The 24,520-nt window shown below is 38.5% G+C and overlaps 2 protein-coding genes across 2 annotated transcripts in view; one reads left to right on the forward strand and one right to left on the reverse strand.

The window, feature by feature from the left end:
• Positions 1-518: 518 nt before the first annotated feature.
• Positions 519-24,520, forward strand: part of cyfip1 (cytoplasmic FMR1 interacting protein 1) — a 33,014-nt gene continuing 9,012 nt past the window's right edge. The window contains exons 1-24 of the mRNA XM_088349529.1: positions 519-807; positions 7,383-7,500; positions 7,864-7,953; positions 8,588-8,665; positions 8,731-8,832; positions 9,132-9,313; positions 9,618-9,714; positions 9,946-10,074; positions 10,171-10,275; positions 10,487-10,578; positions 10,651-10,768; positions 10,882-11,004; positions 11,704-11,829; positions 12,095-12,261; positions 12,442-12,589; positions 12,669-12,822; positions 13,071-13,227; positions 13,300-13,396; positions 13,476-13,552; positions 13,807-13,915; positions 14,029-14,148; positions 15,180-15,379; positions 15,442-15,529; positions 24,332-24,475. Coding sequence (XP_088205655.1) covers positions 7,384-7,500; positions 7,864-7,953; positions 8,588-8,665; positions 8,731-8,832; positions 9,132-9,313; positions 9,618-9,714; positions 9,946-10,074; positions 10,171-10,275; positions 10,487-10,578; positions 10,651-10,768; positions 10,882-11,004; positions 11,704-11,829; positions 12,095-12,261; positions 12,442-12,589; positions 12,669-12,822; positions 13,071-13,227; positions 13,300-13,396; positions 13,476-13,552; positions 13,807-13,915; positions 14,029-14,148; positions 15,180-15,379; positions 15,442-15,529; positions 24,332-24,475 — 2,820 coding nt within the window. The 5' untranslated portion in view covers positions 519-807; position 7,383. The remainder of the gene's footprint in view (positions 808-7,382; positions 7,501-7,863; positions 7,954-8,587; positions 8,666-8,730; positions 8,833-9,131; positions 9,314-9,617; positions 9,715-9,945; positions 10,075-10,170; positions 10,276-10,486; positions 10,579-10,650; positions 10,769-10,881; positions 11,005-11,703; positions 11,830-12,094; positions 12,262-12,441; positions 12,590-12,668; positions 12,823-13,070; positions 13,228-13,299; positions 13,397-13,475; positions 13,553-13,806; positions 13,916-14,028; positions 14,149-15,179; positions 15,380-15,441; positions 15,530-24,331; positions 24,476-24,520) is intronic.
• fndc9 (fibronectin type III domain containing 9) lies at positions 20,778-22,821 on the reverse strand. Its single transcript, XM_088349624.1, has 2 exons — positions 22,707-22,821; positions 20,778-21,502 (listed from the first exon to the last, which is right to left on the reverse strand). The coding sequence occupies exon 2, from the start codon at positions 21,461-21,463 to the stop codon at positions 20,894-20,896; it is 570 nt and encodes a 189-aa protein (XP_088205750.1). The 5' UTR covers positions 21,464-21,502; positions 22,707-22,821; the 3' UTR covers positions 20,778-20,893.

The raw sequence follows: 24,520 nt of genomic DNA on the forward strand, positions 1-24,520 counted from the left end.
CGCGGTTAATGGGGACCAAAACCACCCGCGAAAAGTGAAAATCCGCCAAGTAGCGGTGCACCTTAAAAAAAATAAAATGTTTTTTTTTTTCAATTTTATTATAATTATTTTTCAGACCCGGTTAATGGGGACCAAAACCACCCGTGAAAAGTGAAAATATGCTAAGTAGTGACGCCTCTTCAAAAATGCTTAAAAAAAAAATATATATATTTTTATTTTTTATTATTATATTTTATTATTATTTTTTAGACCTGCGAAGCTCTGAACCTGCGAACATGGAACCACAAAGTAGTGACGCCCCTACAAAAATGCTTTAAAAAAAAAAAAATGTTTTTTTCAATTTTTTTTTTCATTATTACTATTTTTTAGGCCCGCGAAGCTCTGAATCCGCGAACGTCGAAGCGCGACCTAGCGAGGTCCCACTGTATTATATTTCTAGTGGGCAAATCCGCGAACGGCGCACCGCTAGTACCCGGGGGTCGACTGCACATTCCTTCGGCTTCACCTTTCCTGGCTGTTTGGGGGAGGCACCCTCGCTCTCGCTCTTTTTTCTCGCTTCCTGTTGAATTTCCCAGTTGGTTGGAGTTGGACAGGAACTCCGCGCCCCTCCGCCTTGTTATAACACCAAGCCTAGAAGGAAGGACTCTTCGAGCATTGAAGACGCCTCGAAAAAAACCCTCCCCGTATAGCCCACCTTGGGAAAGGAGGCGGCGGAGGACTTGACGTCGTGCCTGGGCCGAATGGAGGTGCTCCTGTCGGCCTAGTCGCCGCTCGGTTTCCCGCAAGCTAACCAACAACTCTCGGCGGGTGAGTTTGGACATATTGAACAGCAAAGTTAAGCTAGCAAACTTTGGGCGGAGGCTTCCCAAGTGGCACTTTTTACAAAGTTCCACGCAAGAATATCAGTCAATTTAGTTTAGATGTGGATTTTAGTGAAATGTTACTTATTGGAGTATGTTTATAAAGTAACTTTTTTTTCGCCCGTCGCGGTTCGAGTGGTGAGGCCCCAACTCCGTACTGTATTGGGGGCAGGAACTTTCTCATTTCAAAGGAAAACGGATCATTTGTATTGAAATCGCTGACCCCCACGTCGTATGTTTGTTTGTATGACATAATATACACACAAGGGTTCTACTTGGATTACCTGTCCGAGAACAGGGCAGAAATGTGGCGTAGAAAACAGCTTTGCGGTTAATGATGCGTTCACGGACTATTTAGTATCTCCTATCCAGTGTTATTTTGCTGCATTGGGAACAATGCTGAAAAAAATAAAATTCTTAAAAAGTACAAGTGTATATAAATTAGAAATATCTATTTTCTCTCTATAGCCATATTTTTCAAATCTCAAATATATTTTTAACTGCAACCCACTTAGATTTGACCTGCTGATTTGATAAAATCAATTCAAAATCAAATCAATTCTCTTTGTAAAGCAATTTTCAGGAAATAAAGTGTTCCTAGCATGCATGGGTAAGTGTGAAGCACATTGTAAACCGCTTTGGGAGGTCTTCATTGACTTGAAAAGCGCTATATAAATGCAGACTATTTACCATTCCTCGAACTGCATTCAGTGTACAACAAGACAATAAAATCCACTCCTTTATCACCTAACACTAACACACACACAATACTACAGTGTACAATTTTTTAACAAAATGTTAATGTTGCTTCAACAGAATCTTGTTTTATTATCGGATTACAATGTGGTATAATCATGTTTTGATGTGCTTCGTTAAAACAGGGGTCCCCAGCGTGGTGCCCCCTAAGAACACCCGAGTAACCTGTCTTCTGATATGTAGCCTAACAGTCATGGATTTTTGCGCTTTGTTTTTTCTTTTTCTTTTCTTTTTTTTTTTTTAAGTATATTTAATTTTCTAAGTGAGATGTAGGTTTTATAGGCATTAGCTCAGGAGGTAGAGCGCTGGGATCAAGAGGTTGCAGGTTCGATTCACGGCTCCTCTGTGTTATATGCCCAGGCTGTACTTGCCCAGACACACAACAGGAAATGGCGCCCCTACGACACTAGCGGTTAAGGGAGCCAACCAATATCAAAATGGTAGCCCTAGGTGCCAATCAGTAACAAAAAGTATCTCTGCCTAAAACATGTTTGGTGACTCCTACATCAACAGATTGGTAGTAAATGCTTTCTGTACTTAAAAAAAAAAAGTATATTCTGACATTTTTATCATATTTCGCAGTGCAGTAGTTCATATAAAAACATGAAAGTGATAACGTAGTATATGATAAGTTCTTTTGTATTTGTAATACATGAGCGTATGTTTAAGTAACATTATAAATATACAAGCAAAAGTAAAAAAAAAAAACGAATCTAATTTCAGTTACCGTTGTTGTGACCTGAGCTGGTCAGGTGGAGTTGCCATTGTAGGCACGTAAAACATTTTACAATTTTTTTAACATGAATTACTGTTGCAATTCTTGTTTTTGGATTGATTGTGTACATGTTAAAAAATGTTTTTATGGGAATCTTACAAACAGATATTAAACTTAGAAATTATGAACAATAAACTGTTAATAAAACCTTTACTAGTTATCAATACCCATGCACATTGAGTTGCAATATGTTGTCTGAAAAGTGCTATACAAGTACATTTTCATCTGATATCAGCCTTTATAAGGTATCAGTACTTGAAATGTTAGTCGATACCTGCTGAGGGACCCTTTAAAATCAGTGACCTGAAATTAAATAGTGAATTGCCATTAAATACATTCAATATCACACAAAATATTGTTAAGAATAAAAGGTACGGTAGTTCCTAAAAAATAATTTTTGCAGAGAGAAGGGAATTTTATGTATTCGGGGTACTGTATTTGGCATGTTTTATTTGTATTGATGACTGCTTAAAATTTGGGTTATTGGCATTATATTAGTGCTCATTAACATCTCTTAATGCATTACCTGCCATTTTTTATACTCCAATGTGGGTTGATTTGACCACAATATAACAGACTTGGTATTAATGAACTCATTCTGCTCTTTGATAACTGTTCCAACATCAATTGTCAGGAAGTTCTGTAATGTCTCGCTGTCATTTTGGAGAAGTTGCTGAGTGTCGATAAGAATAGAACAGGAACCAGCAAATCGAGCTCTGTCAGTGCCTTGCAAATAAATGTTAAGCTTAGTTCACTGCCAGCATGGTCTGGTCCAACATGATGAGTTTTGATTTGTTTTTACAGTGGTTACCAAGTTTAAACACTATATTCCAATGGTAATTTAGAATGTGGACTTGAAGATATTGTTTACACAGAAACGGTCTGAGAGGTAATCCTTTAACACTGTTTACGATCAGCTGCAGTTCCCCCGAGACGAGTTCATTACATTTGGACACATCGTTTCACTTCATGTGATGTCACAAAGAAATTCTCATAGATGAGGTTGCGTTAGATGGCGGGCGACGTTGCTTACCTAGCTTGACATTTCCCATGTCACCCGCTTTAGGTCTTTGTTGGGAATAAGCCTCTTAGCGTCTGGTGGCAGGAGTATAACTTCTCTCGCCTAATCTCTTATCAGAGGAGACTCCTTGAGACTAACCCCTTTTCTTTAGTCATGTTCCTTATTTGTGTTACCAGCCTTTTGTTTTTTTGTTCCTGCGCGGTTGTCAAAAACGTGAAAACTTTTTTGAGCACATTGAAGAAAAAGTAACTTGTCAGAAGTAGTTTCTTTCGAATCACACTTCCCTGTCTGGTACTTGTTGCGAGATTTAGAACAGTTTTAAAAGGGAACTGTTAACCGCTTTGTGAGGTCTTTGAATGAATGAAAACTTTTATTTCGAACATTACAAAAAAAACAATGAGTCAACAACAAAATAATATCACGTAACATGTTCGAAAAGGGGTAGTCAGAAGCAGATGCCTATTTTCCCTACCCCTTTATCTTCCCTAAAAAATACATTTTACAAATCATCCTTTCCTCTTGTGTCTAATGTAACAAAATCTCATGGATATACTTATTACATAGGTCAGATATCAATAATTATAATTACAATAATCATATATTTTATACACTAATCTTCGTAATACCCATCCCTCAACGTCATAATGCGCCTAGTTACCAAATGTCACTGCGGCACCAGTGATAATAACAACAATAAAAATAAACAAAATATTTATAATAACAGTTCTGATATAATAATAGCAACAATAACAACAAGTTAACTATAGTTTTGTACGCAGGTTAGCGCCTTAGATGGCTGCAAGGCCGCTATTGGGAAATGTGGAGCACATTGTAAAGCGCTTTGGGAAGTCATTGACTTGAAAAGCGCTATATAAATGCAGATCATTTCATTTTCATTCTCCATCCCTGTGTTTCGCCAGTAATGCTTTTTTTGTATTTAAATTTGAACACATGGATGGTTGGACATTGTTTGATCTCATCTTGTAAATTATATTATAAATTATAAAGTTTGACTCCACACATAGACACACACACATACTTTTCCTGGTTGTTCTCACCTTTGGGATTTTGAATTCACTACAGCCCCTCTAGTTATATTTTCCCTCTTTCCGAGTGAATCATTTTTGTAGAGTTTTCTGGCACTATGTTTTTGTTGACCTTAAATAACAGTTGTGAAGTGAAATTTTTTATTAAATCATCCAATTTTAATAATTTGGACTGCATGAATAACATATTGATCCCGATATCCTGCCCTGTGTATGGTTCTTATTGCACGTTTTTGAAGGATAAAAGGGGGCTGTAGTGAACTTTTGTAATTATTGCCCCAGACCTCTGCACAATATGTTAGATATGGCAGAACTAGAGAACAATAGAATAAATACAATGCATTATAATTTAAAATAAATTTGGCTTTATTAATTATTGAAATGCTTTTAGATACCTTAGTTTGTATGTGTCTGATGTGTGTTTTCCACACATCCACACATTTAGTGCGGTCTACATGTTTGGGTTCTTGATGCACTCTTTGCCTGATATGAAAAGCAATGTACCAGATGGATGAAACGCTTCAGTAAAGCCATCAAATGTCCCATTCCATCCATAGGCAATTTTGATATCCTTCTGTGACCTTCCAGGCTTGACGGGCTTTGTCCGAGTCGCTGACTGTTCGCTATCAGGGAGAAAGTTAGCAGTCAGCAGTATCACTGTAATGAACTACACAATTTTGTTTGTTGCTCTTCACCAGTGATTTTCAAACTGGGGTTCACTCGAGCTTGGGTGTATGCAAAATAATCGCAAAATGCATTTCTTATTGTGATGAGCAGAACAAACTGAATCTGAGAAAGGCCATTGACTCGAATCAACTGAAACCTTTCTCATGTTTACCAAATTAAAATAAAACTTGACTGAAATTGAAATTATTTCAAGAAGAAAAGCTGCACTCATTGTCAATTAACTTGAGACATTAAATTTATGGGTGACACATTCCTGTATTGGTTAGCCCAGAGGTTGGGAAACTATTGCTCACGAGCCATATATGACTCTTTTCCTTAGTACATATGGCTCGGAGATAAAACTATGCAACTTATATAATATATTTTTACATCTAGAGTCAATTTCTGAACATGCGATGCTGAGGAAATATTGAGGCTCAATGGTTCGGTCCAATATATATATAGGACGCTAGTTTAACAGCAGTTTATGGTTAGGGTGTCACACCAACAGACACTGATGTGGGTGGCAATAGCTAAATAATCCTTTATATTGATTATGATTATTAAAAAATCTATGTTCACCGATGAGACACTTTATGATTAAAAGCCACAGAACAAACTTTAACCCAAAACAAAACTTTAAACCAAGAGCACCTAGAGCAATTTGGGTGAGCAGTAGGAATAAGCGGACACTCTTTCTCCACATCCAGCGCCGTCTACACTGAAGGTAAATATGTGTGTATTCTCGATTGCAATATTTTCTGACATTTTTACAAAATAACTCTGCTTGCACCTTGTTTTGAAACCAGTATCTAGGACAAAAATGAGCCTTAACTCTCTTAAAAATTTGCGGGACAAAGACGAATTTTAAGTGGTATAATGTATTGACATGGGACACATGCTCTGGCATTATTATTATTATTTGATAGATTTGATCAAACTATCAGACACCACACAATAAATCATATAATGTGCTGAATAATTAGTTTTTTGTCCGGAGAGCGGATTTGGCTGTTAAGTTGAATTTTGTCTTAAACATATGGTGTAGCTCTCTGCAAAAACAAAACAAAAAAATAAAAATATTTGGGTATTATGGCTCTTTCGGTCATAAAGGTTCCCGACACCTGGGCTAGCCCCAAGGCTACTACAGTATATACTACATGTGTCTAGAATATGTCATTACCAGTGTTTTTATTTTTGTATTTTTATTTTTTTAACAATATATTTACATAGAATCTTTAGTGAACTTTCATGTTGCGCATAATAGATATGAAAAAAAAATATGACGAGTACAAACTAATACTACACATTCACAGTTACACAACAAAAATTAAAGAATACTCGATCAGAGCAAATTAAAACAAAAAAGCTTAAAAAATAAATACTAATGTATTATAAATGTTGTTATTGCAATGAAAATAAGACACGATTTAATTCATTCACTCTTTTCAAAAATATGTGGATTGTCTGTAAGCATAACACAGACGCTGCCCTACTCAAACGATCCGGACAATCTTTCGTAAGTTGAATTTGTTCGTAAGTTTCTTCAGTGCTATATTTTGTATGTTTATGGTTTATATAAGTATGTCTAAGACATGTATAAGTACCCTGTATTGTTTTGTATTAAACAATAAACATTTCATAATATGATATGCTCTATAAAGTTGAGTTCACTTACTTTTGGAACATGAGCTTCAACAGTTAGGCGAGTTCCTCCTCTGTGGTATAAAGTGCCCGAAAAAAAGCGATCCAACCATTTTCTCAACCGCATCAAGCTTTTTTTATTCCACTTTTATTTCAAATAAAACGGCTCTCTTCTTCTTTACTCTTTATACTCTTTACACCAACCATATTGAATGGATGCACGAGATATTAAACAATAAAAATGTCAAAGTTCTTAGCGCGCTGGAGATACAGTATAGAATGTTTACACACGAACTAGGAAGAGGAAGCGGATTTCTTCTTCAGGGTGGATGCTGGGTTAGCTCTCACAGCGCTACACGCCGGTAGCGGCAGAAAGAAGCACTACAGTAACGTCCAGCACTCGAAAAAAGGTGCACACAATACAAAATCTAACTTACAACGATGTCCGGATATTTTTTGACATCCCGAAAAAAATGTGTGTATCTAGCGTTTTACGTAAGTCGAATGGTCGTAAGTAGGGGAGCGTCTATACTAGACCATTTGATTTCTGTTATTTGTGTTTGCGTCAATAAAGTATTACTTGTGTCACCGATCTTTGCAAATTATCCCAGCAGAATGACTTCCACCGTCACCTTGGAAGATGCGCTCTCCAACGTCGATCTTCTGGAAGAGCTGCCGCTGCCTGACCAGCAGCCGTGCATTGAGCCCCTGCCTTCCTCGGTCATGTACCAGGTCAGCATTCAGTGATATTCATATTCATTGTTTCTCATTCAATGCAACTCTTTCATTTGTTACCTGAACTTTCAGTGAGGACTTTAAGAACTTTATCCATTGTTAGAACCTTCACTGTCAGGTCCTGTTTAGAGGATTTTTGTTTTAGATTAATTTTCTGTTTTTGTGTTTAGGTCACAATTAATAGATATTTGTCTTGGAAATGGTGCATCCAAGAGAAATACTTTAAATTGAATAAGATGTACAGTTGGGAAGTTTCACAATTTCGTGGAACACCTAGTGACGTTTTGGGTTATAAATGCTCATGAGGGGTCCTGATAGTGTTTGTTGTCTCATCAACTTCTTCTCTCCTTCCCCTCGCAGCCTAACTTCAACACAAACTTTGAAGATCGTAATGCTTTTGTCACAGGCATCGCTAGATACATCGAGCAGGCCACTGTCCACTCCAGCATGGTGCGTCGTCTTACTGCTTTAAAACCATTCTGTCCATTGTAATCCCACTGAAACTCGTCCAATAGGAATACTTAAATTGTTCTGAAAATGTTTTCTGTTGTGTCTTGTCCCTATTAAACGATCCTTCATTTTTTAAATCCAGTTTTGTCACAAATTTACAGTGGGAACATTTAAAACAGCATCATTACATATGAATGTGAAATTGATTATTTACTTTTATTACCACTAGTTGTTTTCCAACTGCATGCATCCAGGCATCTATTAGACGGCCTAGAAGCTTTGTGTCAAATTAGGAGGTGGGAATGGGGAGATAATGGCTGGGTTTTGAATCAAACAGAACTTTGTTCGGAAGCACTAATGCCTCCTCTTCCTCCCCCGCCACCTCCTAGGAGTAAATGAGTCACACATACTTTTAGCTTTCAGAACTATGTGTGTTTACACGCATGAACTACTCAGGGAGAGGGAATGAATATTGTTTCCTGAACTGTATAAGAAAACAAATAACTTAATTTTGATTAAATAATAGAAGATCAAGGCCATAAAATGTATACTTTATAGTGACAAGGGAGCATCAATGTAACATTATTCTGGGAAATGAAAGCTGCACTAAATGTCTTGTATTTTGACGTTGTAGAACGAGATGCTAGAGGAAGGTCAGGAATACGCAGTTATGCTGTACACCTGGAGGAGCTGCTCACGCGCAATTCCACAGGTAATCACTGTTAGTCATGATCTTAGTACGTTGACTTTCACTCATGCTTTGTATTCCTGATTAAGGTGAAATGCAACGAGCAGCCAAATAGAGTCGAGATCTACGAGAAGACCGTAGAGGTGCTGGAGCCTGAAGTCACCAAGCTGATGAACTTCATGTACTTCCAGGTATATGTCACACCCACACGTACACTGAATGAAACTTGCAGATAATGAATGTCTTATAATTAAAGCAATTATCACATTGAATAAGTCAGTAATGACATAAATACTTTTGCTGTAGTAAAAACAAGTGTCATTCTCCGTTTTGTGATCTTTCATCACTCTGTAATGTACAACATATCTTAACTATCATTGGATCATGCTCCTCCAATGATCTACGCTCACAATATTGCAAATGTTGACTGTGGGTGAGTCCAAAACGTATCCCCCGCAATAGACAACTTTGTTTTCCGTTCTACTTTTAGCGCAATGCCATCGACCGCTTCTGTGGCGAAGTGCGACGCTTGTGTCACACGGAACGTCGCAAGGATTTCGTGTCTGAGGCCTACGTTCTGACCCTGGGGAAGTTCATCAACATGTTTGCTGTGCTCGATGAGCTCAAAAACATGAAGTGCAGCGTCAAGAACGACCACTCTGCTTACAAGCGGTAACGACAAACCAAACCTTGAGATGAAGAAAATTTGTATACGTCACTCCACCCAAATTAAAACAAAACTATATCTTCACATTTTTACCATGTAGATTTTATAGATTTGATACATGTTTGTTTTCTGTGAATTATTTATTTTGTAAATGATAGTGATGTTTTTGTAGTTGGTAAGTAACCATATCATGACAATTTACAATATCCGTTAGGTAGCAGCATTTTATAACATTCCTTTCTTCCCGTAACCTTGCATCAAAAATATTCACACATACTGACAGAATCTTCTTTTATTTTTGTCTTATAGAGCTGCTCAGTTCCTCCGAAAAATGTCTGAGCCTGCATCAATTCAGGAATCCCAGAACCTATCCATGTTCCTGGCAAACCACAACAAAATCACTCAGGTAGGCTTCCAGGAAAAGAACGCATCATACTGTTAACTTTCCTTGAGGATTTGTGAAACGACCAAAGGAATTGTCAAAATTTAAAACTGTATCTTAATACCTTATTGGGCAGTAAAAGTTACCGAGCTATTCATGGAGAGCTTTTATTTCACATACAGTTTTCCACTTCTTAATACTAATATATTTTATTAAGAAATCTATTATAGTTTATAATGTTCTCCATGCACGCAGTCTTTACAACAACAACTAGAGGTGATAAATGGCTACGAAGAGCTTTTGGCCGACATCGTCAACTTGTGTGTGGATTATTACGACAACAAGATGTACCTGACGCCGGGCGAGAAGCACATGCTGCTCAAAGTGAGTCACCTTGACCAGCTCAGCAGTAAGCCGTTTTCTCCAGTGTGTTGGTTCTTTTACACAATGGAACCCCTTTTTGCCGCTCTTATCAACCAGGTCATGGGCTTCGGCTTGTACCTCATGGATGGAAACAGCAGCAACATCTACAAGCTGGATGCTAAGAAGAGAATCAACTTGGCCAAGATTGATAAATTTTTCAAGGTAAGAATTGATGTTGATTTATGTTATCCCAAAATGAGGTTTAAAAATGAAAGTTATTAAAATGCCATCTCTTTGTAATAATATTATTTTATTGTATTGTATCTAATGCAAATGCTGCACATACTTTGATTTTTTTCCTAATTTCCAACCAATTAGCTTGCTTGTTTGCTTTTTAAACTCAACTTACTCATGTCACCTGTCTTGTTTGTAGCAACTACAGGTAGTTCCTCTGTTCGGTGACATGCAGATTGAGTTATCTAGGTACATCAAGACCAGCGCTCACTTTGAGGAGAACAAATCAAGGTGAGAGTTGAACATGCACATTTAGCCTTTGAGATATTTTTTCTAACAAAACTTATTTCGCTTTTCCTCCAGATGGACTTGCACATCCATATCCAGCAGTCCTCAGTATAATATATGTGAGCAAATGATTCAGATCCGCGAGGATCACATGCGTTTTATCTCCGAGCTGGCCCGCTACAGCAACAGTGAGGTTGGTAGGAAACCTGCAGAGGTTTATGAGTTAATTTATTTCCCAATCAGAGCTCTTCTATTGGTGCGATGACTCAAAGTAATGAATAAAAAAAGAACTGTTCTGGTCACTAGGTGGTGACTGGGTCCGGGCGACAGGAAGCCCAGAAGTCAGATATGGAGTACAGGAAGCTTTTCGACCTGGCTCTACAGGGCATGCAGCTCCTGTCACAGTGGAGTGCTCATGTCATGGAAGTGGTGAGTTGGAAATAACTAAGTAATACATAGTAAACTACATTTAAAAATCTTTTTATGGATACTAATCAACACTCTTGCTCAGTCCTTCAAATTAAGACTGGCTAGTGCAGACGCTGCCCTACTTACGAACGAGATCATTTGTTGATTAAATTTGTTCGTAGGTTGGTTCCGTGCTATTTTTTTGTATGAAATGTATGTTTCATGTTTATGTAAGTATGTTTAAGGCTTGTATAAGTAACCTGTATTGTTTTGTACTAAAAAATTAAAATTTCATAAAATAGTATGCTCTACAAGGATAAATAAAGTTAAGTTTAACTTACTTTTAGAAGATGATCTTTAAGAGTTAGGTGACTTCCTCCTCTGTGGTAGAAAGTGGCAGAAAAAAAGCGATCCAGACATTTTCCCAACAGCATCAAGCTTTCTTATTCCACTCTAATTTCAAAAGAAACGGCTCGCCTCTTCTTTACACTTTACACCAACCATATTGAATGGACGCATGAGATATTAAACAATAAAAACATCCAATTTCTTAGCGCGCTCGTCATACAGTACAGAATGTTTTTCGTAACTTGAATGTTTGTAAGAAGGGGAATGTCTGTATACGATAACCACTAAAAGATTTGCACTATAGAATGGGTGTGAAAGCAGAACTAGTATGGATTCTCTATAATAATCATTTGTTGCGACTTTTCTCTTCAGTACTCCTGGAAACTTGTGCATCCCACCGACAAGTACTCCAACAAGGAGTGCCCTGACAATGCAGAAGAGTACGAGCGTGCCACCCGCTACAATTACACCAGCGAGGAGAAGTTTGCACTGGTGGAGGTAGGCCAATCAAAAGTCAGACTTTTTAACTAAGATGATTGACCTTTTCACAATGCAATCCATTAGCTCAACGGAACAACTGCTGCGTTCATTCAACTAAGACCGAGTGAATGACAATAAGCGTAGGATTGGCTTGACGTAGAATTTTAGCCTTCTTTATACCGTTGTTGTTTTCCTGTGGAATGAAGTTGTGTGAGGCTAGAACCCAAGATGAATTACTGCCTCCCATTTTGACACAGAAAATGCTTGCATTATTGGTTTGCAGGTGATTGCCATGATAAAAGGACTGCAGGTTTTGATGGGCCGCATGGAGAGCGTATTCAACCACGCAATCCGCCACACCATCTACTCAGCCCTGCAGGACTTCTCGCAGGTGACCTTGCGTGACCCGCTTCGACAGGCCATCAAGAAAAAGAAGAACGTCATCCAGAGGTGTGCTTGCTTTCAGAAAAATCAAGCATTTGTGTTAGCAACTTTATTGTGCACAAATCAAACAATAACATGTTTGAAAAACTTTTCCAAATGGTAACACAGAAGCACACACCAAAGAAACCCGAATAAATTCAAGCTGTTTATGTTTGCTCTTCCTGAAATTTTCTTTTACCTCATTAGTGTCCTCCAGGCTGTCCGTAAAACTGTATGCGACTGGGAGACAGGACGCGAGCCTTACAACGACCCGGCTCTCCGTGGGGAAAAGGATCCCAAGGGTGGATTTGATATCAAGGTCCCCAGACGAGCTGTGGGACCCTCAAGCACTCAGGTGACACCTCCTAATTACGGATGTAATGGTTTTGGTTATGGACAGAATAATATGGTCTCTGTCCGCTTTCCTCTTGAAGCTTTACATGGTGAGGACCATGTTGGAGTCCCTCATTGCTGACAAAAGTGGCTCCAAAAAAACCCTGCGCAGCAGTCTGGAGGGTCCCACTATCTTGGATATTGAGAGGTTCCACCGCGAGTCGTTTTTCTATACCCACCTGCTGAACTTCAGTGGTGAGCCTCATTGTGTCTGCTCTATCCTATTTCCCTTTTCTGCTACAAGTAAAGAAACCTGCCATTTGTGAAATATGATTTTGAAGTGTAAAGAATACTATTCAACTAGTGATATGTGAAGTATTGGCTGAACCTTAATGATTACTATGAATGCTATAAATTCAGCTCAGAGGAAAAAAAACGAATCAGAATGTTTTTTAAGTTTTGCCATGACAACTGGCATGGTCTTTCTGATTGCTTCTCTTTAGATACCTTGCAGCACTGCTGTGATCTCTCACAGCTTTGGTTCAGAGAGTTCTTCCTTGAGCTTACAATGGGACGCAGAATCCAGTTCCCAATCGAGATGTCCATGCCCTGGATCCTTACAGATCACATTCTGGAGACTAAAGAATCTTCCATGATGGAGTGAGCTCACTTTCTCTTTATTTTTTATTCTTTGAAACATGTCACATGATCTTTAAAGCCATTCTGTATCAGGTACGTGTTGTATCCTCTGGATTTGTACAATGACAGTGCCCACTACGCCCTGACAAGGTTCAAAAAGCAGTTCTTATATGACGAAATCGAAGCAGAGGTACTCTTGGCGTTTGTCCATCTCTTGTGAACCAAAACAAAATACGAATATGTCTTTATTAATTTTCTTTCTTTTTCAGGTGAACTTGTGCTTCGATCAGTTTGTCTACAAGCTGGCTGACCAGATATTCGCTTACTACAAGGTCCTGGCTGGAAGGTAGCTAATAGATGATTACTTTTTTGGTTACAAAATAATTCATTTAAAAATCAGGTATTCAGATGATCATGGAACAAATTAAAGTTGTGAAAGAAGTGAAAAAACGACTAGTCTTTTATTGATTAAACCTTATTAGGATTGTTTTTATTCCCAAGAATGCCAATTGTCACTCTTAATGCCAAGCAGTAGAGAAGAAACGTCTTTCTCCTTTGTAATCTATAAATAATTGTTAACAATTCCTTGATTTATTCTAGTCTTCTGCTGGACAAGCGTTTGAGAACAGACTGTAAGAGCCAGGGTGCTTCCATTTCCTGGCCGCGTTCTAACCGCTACGAGACCCTGTTAAAGCAACGTCACGTACAGGTACCGTTCTCTTGCGCTCCGAACTTTTCAGTTTCACATCACTTTTAATTTGTTTTTTATTTAAAGCACACCTTGAAAACATCCATTTGTTAAACTATGTGTTTGTACCTCAGCTCCTTGGCCGCTCCATCGACCTGAACAGGCTCATCACACAGAGGGTCTCAGCTGCTCTGTACAAGTCCATGGAGCTGGCCATAAATCGATTTGAAAGCGAGGACCTCACTTCAATCGTGGTAGGGAAAGATTTTCAGTGAGAAGGGGTGAACTTTATTCCAGTTAGTCATTTATGGTCGGTACAGTTTTTTCCCCCAACCTAACGCGCGCACCGTGTTAAAAGGCGCAGTCTTTTTAGCTGGTTGTTTTTTCTTTATTTAACACATACACAGGGCGCATCGCACCGATAGGGCGTGGGTGCCCCCTGCTGCTAACACAGACAAGCACAGTGTGCTTATTTAAAAATACAGCAGGAGCAAAACAGAGTTTGGTCATGGTTTATTCAAGTATGATTACCAGGTAAAACACATGGATAAGAACTTGTTGGAGTTAGTTTTTCAGCTTCCTCCATTTGCGAACTATCAATTCATTATTCTTTCAATTTTCTCGCAGGTGCTCGGTTTCCATGTCCTTCCGCGGAGTGTAGAAATCACCACAACATGGTGGATGAAAACACGAAACGCATTCAATGAAGGGAAAGTGAAGTTTTAGATCTATTTAATATTTAGGGGGGGGACATCTCTGTTCAGCCTCCGGTAGCATAATAACTTTTAAATTGCTAGATACGCTTCGGCGTTTGCATTCATGAGTACTTCCGCAAAAAAATGAATGCGTGTGATGTTACGTGTCCTCTTTTGCCTAAGCAGGGCATCTGTGGCGTTCAAACAGGAGACGCTTAAAAGTCATAGGAGATTGCATACAGGTCGCATTTAGTTGGAAATGTTAACAATGTCACAAACACATCGGATTTCACCCAAATCGGACTTGCGCATTAAGCTCTGCAGTTTGAACGGCAGCCCCATCGTGTCCTCAGCTATGTCAGCAACATTAGATTCTACACAGGGTGCACTGCCTAATAGGGCGTGCGCACAATTTGAAGAAAAACTGAGACTTTTATGTTCGCCTTATGGTCGTGAAAATACGGTATATTTTTGGAATTAAACTAACAACAACAAACTTAACAATGAATCTTAGACTGCCATTAAAAATGATATACTCAACAGATCAAATTATGTCAGCGTAAAATAACTCTAATCAAACTGTTGTTAAGGAACTAGAAGGACTCCTAGAGATCAACCGCCTGACGCACAAGCTCCTGTGCAACTTCTTGACACTGGATAGCTTTGACGCCATGTTTCGCGAGGCCAACCACAACGTGTCGGCGCCGTACGGCCGCATCACTCTCCACGTCTTCTGGGAGCTCAACTATGACTTCCTACCCAACTACTGCTACAACGGTTCCACAAACAGGTAAGATACTTCGTGTGGGGCGCGGTTAACATTAAGATTGAGCCCTGATATTTTGTGCTCAGGTTCGTGCGCACCGTCCTGCCTTTCTCTCAGGAATTCCAGAGGGACAAGCCGCCCAACGCGCAACCACAGTATTTGTATGGATCAAAGGTCAGTGGCACGTTATTCAACAACAGTGTTGGGCAGGTTTCTTTAAAAAAGTAATTTTTTATAATTACTCACTACTTCTTCCAAAAAGTAACTAGTTACCAGAGAAAGTAACTCTTTCTGTTACTTTAAAGAGAAGTACATTTGAAGTTCAACAAAAATAAACGGTAAACAACATATTAAGATAAACAATTAGCAGTCAGCAATATAAAGTGAGTTCAATAATTTAAATCTTAACCCGAATGGCCCATTGTAAAGATGGAAATTTCGACTACTTTTGTAGTACCGGCTTTTTCAGCTTGCTCACTGAAAAAAGTCTCTTCCAGTCTCTTCAGTTTTTTGTTGTTGATTAATCCCGGGCTGCAACTAATGATTTTTTTTTATAGTCAATGAATTGGCCGATTATTCTTATGATTATTAGATGAATCACATTTTTTAAAAAGTACATTTTTGATGTCATCCTATATTCAAATATTAAAGTTTTAGACAGATAGAAAAACAATATTCTATAATATAAAACAATAAAAAAAGTGTTTGACAAATAACAATAAACAAAAATACATGCAAATGTATGCTATACACCTGCAAATGTGTAAATAACTTTTTTCCTACCACCCGTATCCAAAGATCATATCAAATTTAGACTTATCACGTAAGAAAAAAAAAACCCAAGAAAGTGAAATCAATTAAATTTGTAGATTGATCTGCAACCTCAGTGGAAATGTTTAAATCTAAGCTTAAAACACACTTCTATTCTATAGAATATGAATAACCTATATTTTATGTTGACAATATCTGTATTATTTGACCTCATGTACAGTGCATCCGGAAAGTATTCACAGCGCTTCACCTTTTCCACATTTTGTTATGTTACAGCCTCATTCCAAATTGTATTAATTTAATCTCTTATCTCAAAATTCTACACAAAATACTCCATTATGACGATGTGAAAAAGTTTTGTTTTTTTTAACTTTTTTTGAATTTTTTAAAAATAGAAAACTAAGAAATGACATTTACATAAGTATTCACAGCCTTTGCCATGAAGCTCAAAATTAAGCTCAGGTGCATCTTTTTTCCACTGATCATCCTTGAGATCTTTCTACAGCTTAATTGGAGTCCACCTGCAGTAAATTCAGTTGATTGGACATGATTTCGAAAGGCACACACATTGTCTATATAAGGTCCCACAGTTGAGTGTGCATGACAGAGCACAAACACCAAGCATGAAGTCAAAAGAACTGTCTGTAGACCTGCGAGACAGGATTGTCTTGAGGCACAAATCTGGGGAAGGATATAGAAAATTTTCTGCTGCTTTGAAGGTCCCAATGAGCACAGTGGCCTCCATTATTCGTAAATGGAAGCCATTTGGAACCACCAGGACTCTTCCTAGAGCCGGCCGGCCTTCTGAACTGAGCGATCGGGGAAGAAGGGCCTTAGTCAGGGAGGTGACCAGGAACCCGACGGTCACTCTGTCAGAGCTCCAGCGTTCCTCTGTGGAGAGAGAAGAGCCTTCCAGAAGGACAACCATCTCTGCAGCAATCCACCAATCAGGCCTGTATGGTAGAGTGGCCAGACGAAAGCCACTCCTTAGTAAAAGGAACATGGAAGCCCGTCTGGAATTTGCCAAAAAGCACCTGAATGACTCTCAGACCATGAGAAACAAAATTCTCTGGTCTGATGAGACAAAGATTGAACTCTTTGGTGTGAATGCCAGGCGCCATGTTTGGAGGAAACCAGGCACCGCTCATCACCAGGCCAATACCATCCCTACAGTGAAGCATGGTGGTGGCAGCATCATGCTGTGGGGATGTTTTTCAGCAGCAGGAACTGGTAGACTAGTCAGGATAAAAGGAAAAATGAATGCAGCAATATATAGAGATATCCTGGATGAAAACCTGCTCCAGAGCGCTCTTGACCTCAGGCTGGGGCAAAGGTTCATTTTTCAGCAGGACAACGACCCAAAGCACACAGCCAAGATCTCAAAAGATTGGCTTCAGAACCACTCAGTGAATGTCCTGGAGTGGCCCAGCCAGATTCCAGACTTGAATCCGATCGAACATCTCTGGAGAGATCTGAAAATGGCTATGCACAAACGTCTCCCATCCAACCTGATTGAGCTTGAGACTTATTGCAAAGAAGAATGGGCAAAACTGCCTAAAGATAGGTGTGCTAAACTTGTGGGATCATATTCAAAAAGACTTGAGGCTGTATTTCCTGCCAAAGGTGGATCAACAAAGTATTAAGCAAAGGCTGTGAATACTTATGTAAATGTGATTTCTTAGTTTTCTATTTTTAACAAATTCAAAAAAAGTAAAAAAAAAAAACTTTTTCACATTGTCATAATGGAGTATTTTGTGTACAGTTTTGAGATAATAGATTGAATTAATACAATTTGGAATGAGGCTGTAACATGACAAAATGTGGAAAAAGTAAAGCGCTGTGAATACTTTCCGGATGCACTGTAGGTTTTAGATCAGGGGATGGTGTCATAATATTCTGTTGTTTGCAATAATCTGTGTTTTTTTGCAGCCCTTTGAGACTCATTGTGATTAAGGGCCATACAAATAAACATGACTTGACATATGTACCAATTTTTTTTTATTATTATTGTTTTTTTCTTTTCAATGTATATATTTTATCATTTATTTTTCATATTGTTTTTCTCCTTATTTCTGAAGCACTTTCTGTTCTCTTGTTACCTTTGTAGTGTTTGACTGTTTAATGCCAATTTGGTTTGTCATTAGGCAATTAAAAAAAAAGATTACAAAAAGTAAGATACTGGACTTGGACGAAGTCGACAAAAACCGGTCTCAAGACGCTCTCTGCAAGACCAAAGTGGTACTACAACTTCACAATGACATCCATCCACTTATTTGCATTGATTTACTGCTTAGTGGTTCATGACACGACAAATCAATTAGGTAATTGGTTGCTAAAGCTTTTAATAATTGATTTCCATCGATTTTATCAATTCATTTCTGCACCCCCAGTTTAATCCATATATCACCATTATTATGAATGGCTTAAAAAGGGGAAAAATTAAGCAAAAGTAACACTTGTATGTTAACACTGAAAAACACGGAAAAAAATCAATTTAAATATTTATAAATCTACAATGAAAAGGATTTTAAGACTTTTTATACTTAACAAATTCAAAGTAAAAGTAAACAGCACAGAATCCCTGAAAAAAATGAGTTTTTAGATAGATAGATAGATAGGTACTTTATTCATCCCCGTAGGGAAATTCACACTTCCAGCAGTATCCTTTGTTGTTTATTAACAGAATGCCCTCGGGGTGCTCTGTTGTAGTTTAGCAACAGCGGAGTGGATGACGTCACACGCTAGTCCAAAAGTTCGACGTCCTTGCAGCAAATGGAAATCTTTGTGCCCAGGGTTACACCACTTCGTGTTCACGTATAGCGAGTCCACCTCCTCTCAGCTTCCCGCAGGCTTTCGTGTCTGTCTAACAGCGCTGAAGCCGGGTAGCTCCACATTAGCGTCCGGGATGCTTGACGTGAGACATGTTTCCATAAAACACAGCAAACTGCACTCCCTGTATGCTTTGATGTTTTTCACCAGCACAGCCAGTTTGTTGGTCTTATTTGGTAGAGAGTTCACATTTACCATGATTACGGACGGTACCGAAGACTTATAACGCCGCTAGCCGCTTAGCTAGCTCCAGCTCTGCATCCACGATAGAGCCCCCTCATCACGCCGGCACGAGAATTCTTTAGGGCAAGGAATTGATTCCTCAAATAAACACATTTTTGTGCGTTAAAACCCATAACGATAGCATAGAAAGTGAAGTTGTCAAACGTTTACAAATCGCAGGAGATAGATATCCTCTCTCATAGAGCCCTTTCGTTTGCTAATGACACAAGTTGGTTACGACACAACCTTTATTCGCCTTTTCTTTCACGGTGTTAGTAAATACTTTATTGGTAATCGCTATATAACTTTTGGGTAGTGGCTTTTTTGAATGGTGACATGATCCGAAAAGAAAATTTGTAGGAGACCGTAAAACCAAGCCGCTGAACACAGCGTCAGGTGTGCGGGGACACGCCGCCATTGGCATTCTGCAGCCAAAGTAACGCACCACTTTTGACCGTCAGCAACGATACTGGTGTTGTAACGCCGGAAAAAGTAATTACATTACCCTGTCACTGAAATAAAATAACGCCGTCACGTAATTGAGGTATTTATAACCCCGTTATTCCCATCACTGCTCTCCACTACTTGTCACCTATGAACATTGCAAAAATCCCACTTACATAATTGAGGAAAATAATAATCTGTCCAAGAGATGTTTTTTTACAGTGATACTTTTACTTTAAAACATTTTTCTTTTAAAAATAATTTAAAAAAACATGTGCAAAATTTTCAAAACACATTTTAAGTACTATAGTTTCCAGTCTACAAGGTGAATCTAAAAACAAATATTTTGCAACAGTTTGCCTTATAATCCAGTGCCTCTTATATATCGGGAAGTACAGTAAATATAATGGAAAATAATTGTCATTGTGATATGTCAAAATTAAAATGTGCCATGTATAAGATAAAATTACCACAGTTTCAAATAATAAATTAAGGGTAGTAGTATTAAATAATTAACATTAAACAAAGAAAATAAACAACTGAATCTTCCCTAAATCTAATTGGAAATGGATAATTTCCATAAAATGCCACCTTATAGTCCATAAAATACGGTACATGTTTCTCTTTTGACTTAGAAATAAGAAAAACAATATTCAAAAAGAGCTGCACTAGCTGTTATATGAGATGAGTAAAATATAAAAAAAAATATTTTTAAAAAATAAGTATAAAAAAATCCCTAACTTTCAAAATTTCCTCTAAGAGAAAACGTTTTTTTTGCAGTGCATGTACAAGGTTAGTTGTAGTTTGGTTACTTCATTGCCATGATAAATGATAAATGCACTATGCATCTTCCTGGACAATCATCAAGATATATAAATTACGATCTTGTTGTTAAATTATTTAACATAAACTCCTTCACGTTAGGTTAAGTAGTGTTGGTGAACATACTGACATATACAGATATATTATCCCACATGTGTCAGAAACATGAGCTGTAGAAAATCTTCCAACTCACCTTATGGCATTTAATCATAAAAATAATTGAGAGGGATTGCCTGATGCAAGAATCAAACCTGCACTCTCATCCAAAGCTGCCCCACTTTCTAGGATTAAGTGATTCATTTACTCAGATTAAGTGAATGAATTAAACGGTCAATTCAAAGTCGGTAGATTTTATTTCCCTACGCATAGGATTTTATAATAATCCAGAATACAGAACAACATAATTCCGTCTGGGCCGCTCAATATGGCGATGACCTCAATCCAATTGCCTCAAGCTGGCTCGCTCCCAGACAGCCGAGCCAGAGTTGTGAGCTCATGGCCGCCGTTGTCACAGCTACCCCTGGGTGTGTAGAGCTGCCCGGAAGAGAAGCGACCCAAACGCACAGCATTGGTCACCACGGAGCATCCTTGGCTCCCACCCGCTCGATTTGCGCACGTGCCGTGCAGGCACCCCCACAGCAAAACGCCGGCGATGACCAGCAGCAGGAGGCAGCATGTTACCCACGCGCCCGTGCCCAGTTCCCAGGCGGCACGGTCCTGCCCTTCGCCGCTTTCGCTCAGGGTGCTGAAAACCTGGCACTGATCCCGCACTGGGTTGGCAGCCTGGCACGTTACACATAGTAAATAGGTGGTCTGCGGCAGTAGGTTGGCCAAGTAGGCGGCGGTCTGGCTGACAGGGATGCGCTCCTCATGCAAGAAGCTCTTGCGCTTGAAGTTCATGAGCAGGCTGTTCCAGTTTGGGCTGTACATGACACTGTAGAAGGTGTCCAGGCAGCTGGCCGACGGAGGCCAGCTCACCTGTGCCGAAGTAGCTGATACGTTGTAGACAACGACTGCCATGAGGAAAAAAAGCTTTGGTTCTGTTTCTGTGAAAAGCACCTGTAAATAAAGAGGACGGAAGTAGTAATTATTACGTTCTACCTCAAAATACATTCTAAATCTCTTCCATAACCATGGTATGAACAGAAATGTTAATGGAATTGATTCAATTGCTACCTTGTTTAGTTACAAATCTCTCTTTTTGGGGGCGGAGACACACACACAGAATTAAATTACCGTATTTATTTTTTATCAAAGCACATTTGTAAACGTATGATAGCAAAACATTGGTTGTTATGAATTTTGTGGTGGTGAGAGCGCCAATCTCTACCTAGACCACCAGTAATACAGATGACATATGAATAGGCTTTGGGTTGTATCTCCTAATCACAATATCCTTAGTGCAATCACAATACATGTGTCTCTTAATTAGAAGAATAGAATATTTTTTATTATTCTAAAATGTCAAATCACAATGAAATTAACATTCGGATCTGGTACCATGACTAAAAAAGTGTAATACTGAGATAAATTCGACTACCTGTATGTCATCTATAGCAATGGTGGACCAGTGGTTAGAATTCACCGCCGCGACTCTGGTTGGATTCCTGTAGCATCTAACCGCAGTTGGAACTGAGAAAATAAACTAAATTTGATACCGATTTCTAATAACAAATCGGAGGTGCCCGTTATACTCGAGTGTGCGTTATACACAAATAAAAACCTCAAAAATAACCCACCACACATCATCTTGTGATGCATGATTAGTTTGAATAACAGCAACAATGCCACAATAATAAGCATTCTATGCTGGGGATTGTCTGTAATAAACCCTGGTCACTGCTAGGATTAAATATCAGTGCGCCAAATGATTTGCAAAGAGGTTGGCGATTAATGGGCAACGATGCGACGCTTTACAGAATATGCCAATAATTGTTCTTTGTCAACACTTTTCTAACCTTTTACACAAATCACTGCCTAAATAAATACTGCAAGTACAACGGTAACGAAAATGAAATACAAACTTGAAAACTGCTTTTATTGCAGTATGCCAGCAGTATGCAAGACAATGCAAATTTGAAAAGTGCAAAACTAATTATATCTGAAAAAAATTCAATTTGCTAAATAAACAAGAATGTTTTATTCAGTTGCTCTTTCACAAATTACAAGCTCGCATTCAAGCGGCAAAAAAAACCTCACATATATACTTAATACACAATTAGTGTTTTAAGCAAGAAAGAACAGCAGAAATCCAGGTACTCACCTCTCCCAGTTCTCAGCTCATCCTGAGTCTCATCATTTCACATCTGAGATGACGCGTCGTACACACAGTGCAGATATGCATTACCTTGTGGTTGAGCGTGTGCGCAGCTGCCAACAGGCAGGGTTTTATGAGAGAGGCGGTGGAATTGGGCACGGGTTTAATATCCTGCGTTTTGACCCAAAGGACAACAATTTACAAATATTAGGAGATAAGGGGGAAAGCAACTGTTTGGTCCCTCAAAACTGAGCTGATTGGGTAATATTAATAGGATTTTGAGGACAATTTAGTCCTTGGATGCAGATTTTTTTTTCTCTTCCATTTTCCACTGAACTGCTTACTTAGTTCTCAGTTACACTTCTTGACCTTATTTGAAGAGGGCATGTTCATATTGCATAAGTAACAACTGAATAGTCATAGTCATTCAGCTGTTGCAATGGTACGAAATAATCTTTCAGGAGAAATTGTCAAGTCATTTGCCAAGTCAAGTCATGTTCATTTGTATAGCCCTTAATCACAAAGAGTCTCAAAGGGCTGCACAGACCACAGATTATTGCAAACCACAGACTATTATTACACCATCCCCTGATTTAAAACTTACATGAGGGCAAGGAAAAACTCAAAAACCTCAACATGAGGAAAATGAAGAAACCTTGAGAAGGGACTGCACATGAGGTTATACTGCTAAACCTTGCATCAATTGGCTGAAAAAAAACCCCATCCGTTACCAAATGACCAATTGTATAGATTTTTATATTTTAAACTTATTATATAGGGTTTTTGCCTGGTTCCATAGTTCTGTACCAAATTTGGGATTGTTTACATTCTAGATCAGGGGTGGGAAAAGTATGGCCAGCGTCCTTTTTAATCAGGCAATTTAAAAATCTACTACAGTACACATATTTTTTAAAAGTTATTTTGGTGGCAGTCTTGTCCCCAGTGTCCCTTTGTGGCCCTCTCCTCCATAAAAAAATATTCCTTCACAATTCATTATGTGCTGTATTATGTACATTTAAATAATGTAAATGTCATTTTTAATATCATTTTTTAAATCTCTTTTCTGTACTGTATTTCAATTTTGTTTCATCATGTATAAATTGTATTTATCAAGATATTAATCATATATCATGTAAAAGAAAACAATTTTGATGTTTTCAATGCATGTTATCAAACGTAGTGCTTTAAAAAGTGGCATAATATACTGTTTTGCTTTAATTTTGAGCGTTTTAAAGCCAATTGGATGAAATGGTCTTTTAATAAACAAATATCAAATGAAATATAATGTACGGTACATAGATGTCTGTGTGCATATTGATTCTTAAACGCATGAAGAAAAATTGGAAATTTTTTTTACTCATGCTTTGCTAATGTATTGGGTCGAGATTCTGTATTGGCTGATACAAAATAAATCAAATCAGTGAATTTATTTTTTCCTGCCAAAAGTCAAGGTGGCCCGCCACCTCTGTACCAGATGGGTGGTGGTTGTTGCTTAATGATTCTGGCCATGATCAGTTCGATTCCACCATCTAGTGGCATGTATTTATAGCTTTAAATCTCTTCGGGATTTAGAACTTTGGCTACTTGGAGCAGGTTTTTTAATTTCAACTTGAATATTTTCTCCACTCCAGACACTCAACTTGACATACAGCAGCATCTTCAGCTGCTATCGCAACTTTGTGGGCCCACCGCACATCAAGGGGATGTGCCGGCTGCTGGGCTATCAGGGCATCGCCGTAGTGATGGAGGAGCTTCTCAAGGTGGTCAAGAGCCTGGTGAGTCTGACTTAGAGCCTGTGACGGCTTCTGTGTACCCAATGA

This window comes from Urocampus carinirostris, chromosome 12 (assembly GCF_059441175.1).
Source record: "Urocampus carinirostris isolate Australia breed hairy pipefish chromosome 12, RoL_Ucar_1.0, whole genome shotgun sequence".
In the NCBI taxonomy this organism is placed as follows: Eukaryota; Metazoa; Chordata; class Actinopteri; order Syngnathiformes; family Syngnathidae; genus Urocampus; species Urocampus carinirostris.

What these genes read in the sequence shown, in the direction of transcription:
- fndc9 (XM_088349624.1), bottom strand. Translation starts at nt 21,463, where the DNA reads ATGGCAGTCGTTGTCTACAACGTATCAGCTACTTCGGCACAGGTGAGC.